This window comes from Pongo pygmaeus, chromosome 9 (genome assembly GCF_028885625.2).
Source record: "Pongo pygmaeus isolate AG05252 chromosome 9, NHGRI_mPonPyg2-v2.0_pri, whole genome shotgun sequence".
Lineage (NCBI taxonomy): Eukaryota > Metazoa > Chordata > Mammalia > Primates > Hominidae > Pongo > Pongo pygmaeus.
In genome coordinates this window covers 90,734,099-90,748,657 of record NC_072382.2, presented here as the reverse complement: position 1 = coordinate 90,748,657, position 14,559 = coordinate 90,734,099, and the positions used below count along the sequence as shown (strand labels likewise).

The 14,559-nt window shown below is 35.6% G+C and overlaps 1 protein-coding gene across 5 annotated transcripts in view; it reads right to left on the bottom strand.

Annotated features, from left to right (window-relative positions):
- The window catches only part of FOLH1 (folate hydrolase 1), a 64,916-nt gene that overhangs the window by 30,294 nt on the left and 20,063 nt on the right, over positions 1–14,559 (bottom strand). For all 5 annotated transcript variants that reach the window (XM_054438940.2, XM_054438941.2, XM_054438942.2 and 2 more), the window contains 4 exons: positions 11,331–11,456; positions 10,356–10,542; positions 7,831–7,924; positions 562–660 (listed from right to left, as the gene is read on the bottom strand). In XM_054438940.2, the coding sequence (XP_054294915.2) occupies positions 562–660; positions 7,831–7,924; positions 10,356–10,542; positions 11,331–11,456 (506 nt within the window). The remainder of the gene's footprint in view (positions 1–561; positions 661–7,830; positions 7,925–10,355; positions 10,543–11,330; positions 11,457–14,559) is intronic.

The following is a 14,559-nucleotide window of genomic DNA, read 5'->3' as shown; positions in this document are numbered from 1 at the left end:
AGAGCAGGCAATAGTTTGTAAATAATTCTCTTTGGAACTTGAATGGAACTAGAGAACAGTCAACAGCTTGTGACAAAGCCTGTGCAGATAAAGTGATATGCCTCAGTTTTCCTTCCCACTATATGAGTTCAGTTTTCCCTGGTTAATAAAATTTCAGGGAGTGGAAGGAAAGTCATTGTTTTCCTTCTGCAGGAGCTTCAGATAAGGGAACTTCAGAGAGAAACTTACACTCTGCTCTTGTGGGGTGAAGTAGGAGGTCAGAATTATTGATTCTGAAGCTGCATCTAAGGACTTTTATCCTTTAGTTCAAAGTGCTCAGCATGCCAAAACACTATACTTTGGGTTATCCATTTTCTGAGTTCCAACAACACTCATAATTTTTAAATCTTCAATCTCGTTTAAAGATTTCTAATTGTTGACAGGCAAAAATTACACTGGTTCTAACTTGCAGTTTTGTTTCCTGCTGGTATTATATAAATTTTACTTTTTCTGTCATCCTCTATAGTATTTTTTCTTTAAGGCTCCCCCTTAAAAGAGTTAAAATTAAAATAGTCTCTTAACTGTGTAGAAAAGTTTCCAGTAAAGCCAGGTCCAACATTGTAGGGCACTTTGAGACTTCCTCTCCAGCTGCTATCTGGTGGTGCTGAGCCACCCATCTTTCTGTTGGACACAAAAAAACATTATTAGCCACAAAAAAACCTTGAAGTAACGCATTAAAATGTTAATGGATTCACTTTATTGAGCATCTGCTCATAATATCTTTAATGAGTGCAAAGTACTTTGAATATAATATGTCATTTAAACCTTACCACAATTCTGAGGAATTGCTACCTCTACTTCACAGATGGGGCACAGGAGGCTTAGATAACATGTCCAAAGTCATGCAACTAGTAAATGGTATAATTAAGATTCAAATTATTGATAAGAATTTGATCTGCGTTACCAGTATCTAGTAGTAAATCTAAAAGTGCTTTCCAGAGCATGTGCTGAAGAAAGAGCTTGATGTCTAACTCTCTGAAATTTTTCGTTCTTATTTGTCTCACTGGTGTATAGTTATTTTTCACAAAGTACTTTCATACACACCTACTAAGAAGACAGGAGGATCAAAAGAAAGGATTTCATTTCAGAAGCCCCTAAAAGCTTCACGCTATTTTTTAAAATTCAGAAATAAAGATTCAGGCAACCACCCAGTATATGCCATGGTCCCTGGTTATCTTTCAGCAGGTGACTGAGAAAGAAAACATGGTAATGTTTATGAAATGGTGGGGTTCTTGTAGTTTCACTTCAACATATCTGCCTTTACTGTATTAAGATGATGGATTAACTTATTCTTGATATGGGCATGTAAAACAATATACTTTTACTAAACAGCTACAGAGAGACAAATGTGTTTCCCGACAAACTTAAGAGACTGAGTGTTCAAACTGAATAATCTCTATCATAATTGTAACTATATTTTTATGAAAATCCAGCTATAAGGCAAAAGCAGACTTCTTTGGGCCTACCACGGGCATTTTGTTCCTGTTAAATGAATATTCCAAAACTTAAACCCAGCTCCACTTAAATAATGGCCTGGAAAAATAAATGTCATTATCTGATATTATACTGAGATGTTTAGTTATGAAATCAAAAGTGGAGAATTTCAATCTGTCCTGTACAGCTTTCTCTGTGGTCACGCACCCTCATGCACTCCAGGCTGTGTGGTGGAGCATGCTCTGCCGTGTCCTGTTTTCTTCTGTGCCTGTACACGGGTGCTTGTTCCCTGTCTACCTGTTTGAGGAAATATGAATAGCTCAACTTAACCTAGAATCTACTGCACATGCAATAAGGAAACAATCAGTAAGATCACTTTCTCATGGAAAATTCATTAGAATTAATATCTTGTTTTAAAATGCTCTATCAAAGTGTAAATAATTCCTCTCTTTTTTCCCTTTTTCACTAAGGAGTTTGGATATTAAACAGAATTTCAAGTAACGTATTATAAAATTTATTTAATCTATTTACAATAAAATGCCACGTATAAAGCATCAAGCAACATGAAGAGGCATTTTACATTGGTAGAAAGCATAATACATAGTCAAAACAGCAGAGTATTAAATATACAGAAAATTTGCAAAAGGCAAGTAAAGAATATACATATACTTAATTATACATAAAATATTGATACAGGAGGTAGAAAGAAATTAGTAAGCAGATAATGGGGGCAACAGAGTCCTCGGCAGAGCTTCCCTTCTAACAAAAAGCAGCCCAAGAAATTATTTTTTTTTCCTAACAAAAAGCAGCCTGAAAAATCGAGCTGCAAACATAGATTAGCAAGCTGAAAGTGCGGGGGAATGCTGGCAGCTGTGCCAATAGAAAAGGGCTACCTGGGGCCGGGCGCGGTGGCTCACGCCTGTAATCCCATCACTTTGGGAGGGTGAGGCAAGCGGATCATCTGAGGTCGGGAGTTTGAGATCAGCCCGACCAACATGGAGAAACCCCGTCTCTAATAAAAAAAAAAAAAAAAAAAATACAAAAAATGAGCCGGGCATGGTGGTACATGCCTGTAATCCCAGCTATTTGGGAAGCTGAGGCAGAAGAATCACTTGAACCTGGGAGGTAGAGATTGCGGTGAGGCGAGACCACATCATTGCACTCCAGGCTGGGCAAAAAGAGCAAAACTCAGTCTCAAAACAAAACAAAACAAAACAAAAGGCTGCCTGGGGGCCAGGCATGTACACATGGAGGGTCCATCTTCCCTGTTTTTGTTACCACATGCACAGTAACAGAGAAATGAGCAATATGGCGCAGCTCAGGCAGAGAACTCACCTGAATAACAAAAGATTAGGGTGGGTCCACCAGAAATTCACACCCTATGCAAATGACACACCTAGTCCAACCAGTTTGTCCATGACTTATATAAATCAGTCACTACCTCTTCACCAGCTCATCTATAAAACCCTCTGCATTTTGCAGTGGACCAGCAACACACTTTTTCCAGGACCTCTCTCTGCAGCAGAGAACTATGCTAATATACTATAAACTAATAACATCAGTTGCTTTGGGGGTGTAAATGGATGAGAGGAAAACTTTACTATAAATCCCTTTGAATTGTGAACTTTGTAAATGTATTTCCTCTTCAGAATAAAAATTAATAGTCCATATTTCCATAAAACTACACAACATAAAGCCACGATTGTAGTGTCCCCACAAGGACACGTAAACAAATGACTAGAAGAGAACATAATAATAGTTATATATAAGAATCTAATATACCAATGAAAAAAATAATGCACATACATGGAGAAGTTTCAGTTGAAAAATGTTACTGAGGTATAAATCTCTTTAGGTCATTTTCTCACTTTATAAATAAAAAATAAATTCCACAAATATTTAAAAGTTGAATATTAAAATTTCAAACCACAAAAATACTAGAAAGTACCAATAAATGTTGGAAAATGTCTCTGAACATATTTGGTAGACAGTAGATGTCCAGTAATTAATGTATAGACAGTATTGAGTTTATAATTCTGTATCTTGTAGCATATTAATTTTGATTTGATCATTTGGAGAAGATTTGTTGTGTACTATGTTTAAGGCACTGTGTTTTATTCACTAAAAAATATAAATTTATACAAGACTCAGTCTTTCCACCAAAGAGTTTATAAATCACTCAGAAAAAAATACATATAAAACCAATCATAATATAAAACAGAACATGACAGAGCAAAGGTAAAGTTCTAAAAAATTTGGCCAAAAGAAAGCTTGAATCAGCTTGTGAGATCAGGAATTATTTTCTAAAGAAGGTTTCACTTGATCTGGATTTTAAAGATGAATAAGGGCCGGGCATGGAAAAATGAGGGCGAAGAGCCTTCCAGGCACAGAGGCAGGCAAGCATAGAGCAAGTGTGAGGCATGATGACTGTTCTGGCTGGGATATAAAATGACTAAGATTCCTTGAGAAAGAAATTGAAAAATAGTGTAACTCAAGTGCACATGGAGCATTTTTCATAATAAATCATGTCTGTAAAACGAGTCTGGATAAATTTAAAAGGTTGAAATTATACAATCATTTTATTACTCATATACTTCTTTTACTAATCCAACCACAATAAAAGGAATTTAGCAATCAATAACAAAAGTAAATTTAGGAAATTCACAAATATATGGAAATTAAACAACTAATTCCTAAATAACCAATGGGTCAAAGAAGAACTTGCAAATACAATTTAAAAATGCTTTGAGATGAATGAAAATGAAGACACAACATACCAATATTTATGAGATGCAGCAAAAGCAGTGCTTAAAGGAAAATACATAGCTGTAAACACCTATATAGAAACAATCTCAAATCATTAAGCTAAGCTTTCACCTTAAGAAACTGGACAAAGAAAACTAAACTAAACTCATAAAGCATAAGAAAGGAAATTACAAAGATTGAAAGAGAAATAATAAAATAAATAGAGAAAATCAATGAAACCAAGGGTGATTCTTCAAAAAGATCAACAAAATTAGCAAACCATTAGTTAAACTGACCAAGTTTAAAAAGTAATTACTAAAATCAAGAATACAAGATAGGACATTACTACTGACTGTACCTAATTCCTACTTTTACCACAGTGCCTGAAATATAAAAGTCATTCTGTAAATGTTTCTTGAGTGAGTGGGCTGTGAGAAGCCATTAAAGGTCTCTCGAGCAGAGGCATAAGAATGAGACAACACCGTAATCAATAAAGGTGGCTACTAAATGCTTGCGTCATTAAGTAGAGAGCAAGTAGTGTTTACCAAAGTGTCTTTTGCATCAGACATGAATTTGGGCCACGGCTCTCTCACTTACTCTCTGAACATTAGTTAAAATGAGTATCACAATACTAACTCATATCGTTGTCTTATAGGTTAATTGAGGAGATGTATGTAAAGCATTTAGCACAACAGTAAGTGCTAAAGCATAATTAGCACTCCATGCAGGATACATGCTATTACTGTTACTGTTGGCACTATAATTATTGTCCTAGAAGTTACTGTAGAAGGCAAATTAAAACCACATAATCACACTGTGTTCAGTATACATGTAAAGAAAACAGGAAACAATATATATGGTGTCCCCTTTCCCTCCCACTCAAGTCAACACTGAAGTTTTTACCATCACTCACATTTCATAAACTTTTTATTTAAGTTCTCAGCATTCTTGGGCCATTATATGACCATTATATGACTTTATATCTCTCCTCATTTACTCACACATTTATTAATAAACTTATTTCATGATATATTCCATTTGTAAAACACTGTCTTTTCTAGTTAGTGCACAACGCTAAACTGCTAACCACTTGAGAGAACCTGAGAATTGAGTACCTTGAGTACTCCCAAGGTACCTGTGCCAAGAGAGTAAATTTTCACAGTGAAATTCATAAACAAACCATTTGTTCTTTTAAACAATTTTTTAAAACTAAATCCCATTTATATGGACTGTTTCATTATGGCTTACAAAGTATGGGTGAATAGAAAGTGTCTATTTTTAATTATGAAATTTTGAATGTAAAATGCACTTTTCCATGAAAGTTATGTTGTTAACAGTGATTGTATCTGTAAAATGGCTTACAGAGGCTGACACAGTAATGTCAGATGAATTGCGTTTGTTATTTTTCAATCAATCAGATAATTCCATTACACAATCAGAGCACAGCTGATATTGACCTAGTAAACCAGACCAAATCGTAGACGTCTAAATAAATCTCACATGTAATTCCATGATATTATGCATCATCCCTCTTTTCTAATTACAAAGATAATACAGGTTCATGTTTTAAATTTTTTTTTTTTTTTTTTTTTTTTGAGACGGAGTCTCACTCTGTTGCCCAGGTTGGAGAGCGGTGGTGTGATCTCGGCTCACTGCAACCTCTGCCTCCTGGGTTCAAGTGATTCTCCTGCCTCAGCCTCCCTAGTAGATGGGACTACAGGCACGCACCACCATGCCCAGCTAATTTTTGTATTTTTAGTACTGACGGTGTTTCACTCACCATGTTGGCCAGGATGGTCTCCATCTCTTGACCTCATGATCTGCTCGCCTCGGCCTCCCAAAGTGCTGGGATTACAAGCGTGAGCCACCGTGCCCAGCCCCATGTTTTAATTTTTTATGTAACTGAGATAATACTATATATATATAGTTTTGAAATTTGCTTTTCTTCACTTAATAGTATATCATAAGCATTTTTCTATATTATTAATTATTCTGGTACAACATATAATATCTTTTAATCGCTTCATTTACTATCATAGTCATTAATGTATTATTTGAGTACATATAAATTGTTGAAGATTTGTGTTGTCTATAGTTTTCCACTATTACAAGTAATGGTAAAATCACTTTTATCTTTTAAATATCATGAATACTTATTCTTTATTTATACATATTTTTAGGCAAATGCATAGTCTATGGTGCTATCAAAAGTTGTGCCTGGTCCCGAATCTTAACCAATGCAGTAAATCTTATAGCCCCAAGGAAGAAAGACTTGGGTACTTTCTTAATCTGCCCTTAAATTGAACAGATGGTCCTACTCCCCAGATGTCAGCCTCCTCACCTCTAAAAATGAGTGCCTTGCCCTTGGTCAAAAAGTGCTTCCTCATAGATACTGGAATAAAATGATTAAGAAAGGCTTGAACTTAAAGAAGAAAAGGGACTACCTGGCCAGACGCTTTGGTCTCTATCAATTTCACTTTTAGAAAAGCCAGTGTTCTCTCACCTCTAAAGAATAATGGTGGCTGGGCACGGTGACTCATGCCTGTAATCCTAGCATTTTGGGAGGCCAAGGCGGGTGGATCACCTGAGGTCTGGAGTTTGAGACCAGCCTGATCAGCATGGTGAAACCCCATCTCTACTAAAAATACAAAAATCAGCTGGGCATGGTGGTGGGCACCTGCAATCCCAGCTACTCAGGAGGCTGAGGCAGGAGAATCACTTGAACCCAGGAGGCGGGGGTTGCAGTGAGCCGAGATTGCACCATTGCACTCCAGCCTGGGCAACAGAGTGAGACTCTGTCTCAAAAAAAAAAAAGGACATGGCGACGGGAGAAAGCAGCACAGGGAAGAGGAAACAGTTCCAATGCCAGGTTAAGCAGAACAAATCTGGGAAAGTTTCAATAATGAAAGCAGAAAGTTTCAATAATGAAAGCAGAAGGGGAAGAAGAATAGAGATAAACACAAAATGGAAGTTGCTCTCATAGCATGTTATTCTGGGTCCTCCCAGACGTAGACAGTAAGAGGAATACACGAGTAAGAGATTTACTAGGGAAAAGTGTGTGTGGAAAATGAGGAGAGAGCTGAGAAACCCTGAGAAAGTCCTTAGACTGCAAGGTAGGTCTAATATCGAATAAAGGAAAAAGGGAGGAGGAAAAGAAAGAGGAGTGTTGGGTGCAGCATCTATTTAAGCCAGGCTATCAGGGAGTCCTTGGGCCAAAGTTTTGCATCAGAGGAATCCAGTGCCTTCCAGAAACAGGCCTGTAGTAGTATCCTTGACACACTGAGTCATTGCCCGAGAACACCTACAGGAAGCATAGTCTTGACACAAATATAGTGGGGTTTCAAAGCACAGTGTCTGGAGCAATTGATCAATTAGGCTGCCTGCAGTTAAATATCTGAAAGGCTCATTTTCATGGCTGTCATACACCAGATACTCATGTATATCCTAAATTCCAGAACAGAACCACTCTTCTGTTTTATAGTGATAAAATTACAAGCAGCATCCATGTTGTAAAATTTAAGTACTAAAAAATGGAGATAAAAGCCTAACATTTGAAAACTGTCAATAATGAAAATTACCAAAATAGCCATCCATTGTTTCTTACAAACTTACTCTAGGAGCTTCTGTGCATCATAGTATCCAATTGGATGAACAGGAATACTTGGAAGACCAACAGCCTCTGCAATTCCACGCCTATAAGCATATTCTGAAAAAAATAAAATTGCCATATTTCCAGTAAAAACCCAGTTTCATTCAAACGGTTCTCTATAAATCACATTAAATACATTCTAATTTCACATTTGCTAGAATTGTTAAAGTAAAACAGATTAACAATTCAAATGTTAGCGAGAATGCGGAGCAACTGGAATCCTCCTACGTTGCTTGTGAGAATCTAGTCTAAAATTATACAATCACTTAAGGTAACTCTTTTGAAAAGCAATGTCAAGCAGAAATGTGCATTATGGCACAGCAATTCCACTCCTGGGTACTCTAGAAAGACGAGCACATGCCCACAAGAAGATGTGTATAAAATTGTTCATAACAACCACATTTATATTAGCCAAATATTAGACAAAGTCCGGGTTTCTGACAACAGAAGAATGAATAAACAATCCATAGTATAATCCCACAATGGAATGCTACTCAATCATCGAAAGAAAAAAACTAATACATACAATATGATGGAAAATCTCTAATTCCTACATTGAAATAAGCAAGGCTTTAAAAAAAAAATCTACTGTTTGATTCCATTTACTTGAAGTTCAAACCCAGGCAAACGAATACACGATGCTAGATATTAGAAAGTGATTGCTTCTAGGGGACACAGAGAAAATTGACCAGAAAGGGGTACAAAAGAACTTTCCAGAGTGATGGAAATGCCCTTATATTCTATTTTAAGTGACATAAACACATGCGATTTGCAAAATTTATTGAACTGAAATCTTGAAATCTATGTATTTTATTGCATGTAATCTCTACCTCAAAATAAGCACACACATCCTATCATTTCTTCAGATTTAAGAAAAATTAGAGCTGTTTTTCCATTTTTTTCTCTTTTTAAAACAATCTAATAAGAAACTTAGGTAACTGCAAATCCTTGTTTTTATGGGTAAAATGACATAATGATATGTTGTGTGGGATTTGTTTTCAAATTCTCTAGAATAATAGCAAAAAATTTGGAGCGATAAACAAATAAAACAAGATGGACAACATGTTGATAACTGTCTCTACTTTCGTATATGTTAGAATTATGCTATAATAAAAAGTAAAATTAGAAGGAAAATAAAAATGTATAGGGCACAAAAAATAATTCAATAAACATTAGCCCCATAGAAATAACATAATTTCCCCCCTAAAATACCATCATTCAAATTTGAAGAAAATCAACAGAAACATTCCAGTTAATCTCATTTTATTTTCGTTATTTTGACTTTGCATAACTAATAAAGCTTAGGCTAAGCTGCATTTTTTAAAACTTGGAAATAAAAAGGTGGAGCAAATAAAGTTCAGGTAGATTTATATAATTTTACCATAGAGTAATATGTATCATTTTTTAAAAAAGAAAAAATAATTCTGACAATGTATTATGTTCTAAGAAGATTTACAAAGCCAAAAAAAAAAATACATAATCTTTACAGGAGTCTACAATTTAAGAGTAAAACCAGATGAAGACATAAATGTCATAGATAACTTGGCAAAGTATTTTATACAAGTTTTAAAAATTTAGTTAGCTTTAAACCACACAAACTTAATGATCACAGATTTTTGTAAACATCATCAAATAGTTGAGCACATTCAAAATAAATTAGCTCCCTTTGTTAATGTTTTACAGGGGAGCCTTTCAGCGTAAGGCTAGTATGTGGATTCTGTGAGCCAGACTGCCTGAATTTGAATCCAGCTGCTCATTCAGAGGAGGGGTGATCTTGGGCTGACTTCCAGTCTCACTTTCCTCCCTGTCAAATAAGAGATAATAACATCCCCTAGCTTCAGGGTTGTTAATGCAAGTAAAATGCTGGCATTTAGGAAACACTCTTTGAAAGTTATCTCTGTTATCTTACAGCAATGAAGCAATATGCATTTCCTGGGCTCTATATCCTAAATTGGCCATTTAAAAAGTTTATGGAACTTCTGCTCTCCTGTCCCTTACCCACACTGTGAAATCTGTAAATCTGGGGGGAATTTATTTAACAGCAAAACCTGATCTGACCTGAACTCATTTGAAAGCAAAATTTGACTTGAGTAGACATAAGTCTGTTTATATTCCTTATTCCCCGCCCCCCACTTACTACTTAGCATAAGTATTCATACACTCTGCAGCAAACATATTTATATGCTTTTTCCCTATATTCTGTCCCAGCCCCCTATGTCACTGTTATGCAAGTTATGGTATATGTGTAACACCATAATGTTTTTTAAATAGCTGAAAAAGTCTGAATTTGAAAGCCCACCAAGCCCAAGTTTCAAAATAAGGGGGTAAGGGGCCTGAACCAATCATTTTAGAGTTCAAAATTCTTTCATTCTTAAATGCAAGGAGAATAAAAAAAGACATGCTTAGTCCATTGTGCCAAAGGAAATTCTTTAATAAAGTCTCTTTCAAATGTTAAGTTTCCTATGATATTCAAGGACTGATCACTCACCATTTGCTGGGTAACCTGGTGTGAGAGGGTCTCCTGCACCATTCAGATTTAGGATATTTCCACGCTGGACACCACCTCCAGGAAGATTCCAACCATCTGGATAAGACTTCACCCCAGGAGCAAAGTAGTCAGCAGGGTCTGAGTAGAGAATGACTCCTTTGGCCCCTGCCAGCTGGGCATTTTTAACCTAGAAAACACAGTGTCTTTCTTTCCTTATTTTAAATTGGTTGTTCCAGATTCGGTAATATCAATTTTCAAAATTACACTTAAATGAGTAGTAGAACTTTATCTTCAACCTTTTGTCATTAGGCCTACAACGAAGGACATCTCAGAGAGAATTTCCCTTTTCTTTTTGCTACTATAAGCTCCAAAAATCCTCAGAGCATCAGATTTGGAAATGTTCTTATTAATGGTAGTGAGTATTTGCTATTTCCTTCCACTAGCTTAGAAACATAATAAGCAAGTAGACCCTACAGGCCAAATTCCTATTTGTTCTACAGTCGAAAGGGAATTTTTTAAAATTTAATTTCCCACTAAAGAGAAAAATATATTTATTAACAAATTAAATGAGAGTAATTTTTAAATTTGCTATGTGTAAATTGTTTTCCCTCATTATTTATAACAATTCATACTACAATTTAGTAAACATTTTTGTAGAAAATGTTTAAAACAAAGATACTGAAAGTTAATAATAAACCCAGTGCATGCTTCTTTGTAGGCCACAGGCATAACCCGTAAGCACAGAAAAATTTGTTCTGTTCACTCTAATCATCTACACTGGCCAAATTCCAATGACCAAATTTAACCCCAGGATATAACCTAGTAAATGTGTCCTTTCTGTAAGGTGGGCACATCACAGAATACAAGAAAATCATGGTATTCATAAAGTTTTAAGAAAATGATTCTACACATGTAAAACCCACTAAAACTTTTTATATTGGGGGAGAGAAAAAAAAGAGATGATTTTTACCTTACCTTATTTCCTCTGAAAACTTTCCCATATCTGGCAATTACAATTTTCCCAGAGCAATTGATTTTCATGTCCCGTTCCAATTTAAAGAAGTCTTCAGTTCGTGCATAGTTAACATACACTAGATCACCCTGTTGAGATCAGGAATGACTTAATATAAGTCAGATATAAAACAAGGAGATTTTTCTGCATGGGGACGGTTGGACATTTTTGAAAGAGGGAAGAGCTCAGAGCACACAGGAGGGTCAGAAATGCATGAGCTCCGAAGAAGAGATTCAAGGGAAAAATGAATTTAAATTGAGAATGGATTAGATGGGGTAGAAGCACATGAATTAAGTAATATTTGTTTGTATTTGTCCCATATTTAGTGGCTATGAAGCTGAAGCTACAGAAGCCGCCCCCCCACAGAAAAGCATATACCTATACACATTGCTGCATGCAACTTGAAGGGGTCCAGATACCCTAGGCTAAGAATCCCTTAATGAGACCTTTTCTCTCTTCAGTGTGTGTTCACAGGGAGTAGCTTAATGGTTCTTAACAACTACCAAGTAAAGAAAAATGCACAGGTAACATCACTGCTTTACAGGTCTGATTTCAATCATTAATGTGATTATGTGCAAATCTTATAACATATTTGAGTCTCGATATTCTCATTGGCTCAATGATCTGCTAGATTAAATCAGTGATCTTCCAACATTTTTGGCTCACCTATTCCCTAAATTAATTTTGACAACGTACCCCTTCATCTAAAATTTAAAATTTTTTATCATACCTTTTAAGTAGCTGCAAAGCATGCAACATCTAGCTTACTATAAATATTAACATTTTTAGAAGAAATTGTACACAACTTTTATATTGATCCAAAGGAATTTAAACACTATTTATTTACTATTCAACATCATCAATTTTAAAAATTACATGAACATGCTCTTCTTTACAGTCAAAATTTTGTCATCTCTTTTTTTTCTTGAACTTGTATATTGTCCATCTTCCCCCACAGAATTTTACTCTAAAGTAAAATATATTTGTGCTGGGCACCAGATGGGCTGCCCAGATTCATGGTCAATGAAGGACTTTTTGCTCCAGCTGCAGGGAAGGCTTTCTGCAGACCATCTTCATCTGTCAGCCCCTTCAAGGATTGCTTCAGCTGTAGACAGTCCCCTTGCTCAAGGTCATGTCCCTTCCTAGAATGCCACACATTCAGTGACTGTTTGATGTAAGGGTACAGAGACCTGGACATCTCAGTCTAACGTAGGACAATTCTGAGAAACTATTCCAGACCTCCTTATAGGCTTAGCCAAGTCTATCCTTCAGCTGGCATTGCAGGGTGACTTCTCCCTCTGCCTAATCCAGCTCTGCTTTTCACAGATGTTGATCCCAAGAGAACACTCCACAATTATCAACTAGCATTCTAAATTTCAATTCAGAATCTATTACCTTAAATATGGGTATGCTTGAAAGTTTTTTATTAATCACTGTCAAATTTCTTTGAATCAGTATATCTATATGTCAATTTTTTTAAAAAAATTATTTTTGTGACAGATTGTGTTAAGAAACAGCTTCAAGAGTAAGTTATAATTATAGGCCAGGCATGGTGGCTCATGCCTGTAATCCCAGCACTTTGGGAGACTGTGGTGGGCAGATCACTTGAGGTTGGGAGTTCAAGACCAGCCTGGCCAACATAGTGAAAACCCATCTCTACTAAGAACACAAAAATCAGCTGGGCGTGGTGGCACCCGCCTGTAATCCCAGCTACTCGGGGGCTGAGGCACGAGAATTGCTTGAACATGGGAGGTGGAGGTTGCAGTGAGCCAAGATCATACCACTGCATTCTAGCCTGGGCGACAGACTAAGACTTGGTCTCAAAAAAAAAAAAAAGATAGATTAAGTTATAATTATAATTACTAGCAGTATCAAATTAAGTCTAACAACATCATTGCAATTCTTATAAATAATGCATAACCATAAAATTTGATTAGAAATATATCTTTTAATGCAATGAGTGGGACAGTGAAGCGTTATCTTAACACATTTGTTCAGTGGGTGAACAAATTATTGCTAGAATGAGACAGGGATCAGCAAAAACAGTTCAATTTACATTTCTTGTTTTTACAGTAAGTTCTGAGAAAACTTGGATAGGAATGAAAGATTTGTTATAGAATTGTCACTAACTTATTTAAACTTCTTTCAAATTATAATCTGAAAATCACAAATTGATCTATCATACAAGTGTCTTTTAATGATATTAGCTGGAAACTCAATTGGGTTTACCTTTAATTTTGCTCAATTGTAAACTATTTGAATTGCTAAGAATTTGTTACCCAGCTGTAAGAACCATTCACTATCTTAACATTGAAAACAATATTTCTAATTCTCTCTTTTTTTGAAGCCCCAGAGATTTTTACAACACAGATATATGCTTCATATTGACTTAGAATGGGTAGGAGATGTTTTTCATTTATAAAATAAGATGAAAATGCTTGTAAATAGAGAGCAGGACCTCACGACAGGCTAGCTTTCAACACCATGAAAAAGTGCACAGGGTAATTGATGATCTGGAAACTGATCTCTTTAAAACCATGTCATGCTTGCCTTTGGAAAGTCTTTACACACCCTAGTTTGAAACCTCTGTCCCAGATGATTTCCAATATCCTATCATTTTATTTTGGTTATTGTTTTCCTGTTTGACTACATTTTTCATAGAATGTACATGACAAATATATATCAGATATTAAAATAGAATTGTTTCCAAGCTGATTCTAGGATTCATTTGACAAATTGGTGAAGATCTATTATGTGTTAGGCAGTGCCCTATGTAATACAACAAATCTCTGCCCTTGAAGGAACTTACACTGCAGGTTCTCCTTCAGTCACAATGGGATTAAGTCTTATTAAACTCACCTAAGTTGAAAATAATTATACATCTAAAGTGTGTTTTTGACTTAGGATATTTTCAATTTATAGTGGGTTTATCCAGACATAACCTCATGATAAGTTGAGAAGTGTACTGAATGAGTATGGCTATTGCACCATCATAAAGTCAAAAAATTTTAAGTAGCCATCTTAAGTTGGGGGTTTCCTGTAATGTGGATGGGATAATACAATAATGAGCATTAAATTTAATAACTAAGCAAAGCATACATTATATTAAAAGGTGATAAGTAGTATAGAAAAAATTAAAAAGCATTTAAATAGAGTATACAAATGGTGAACTAGAGCTTAAGTGGGTGTAAT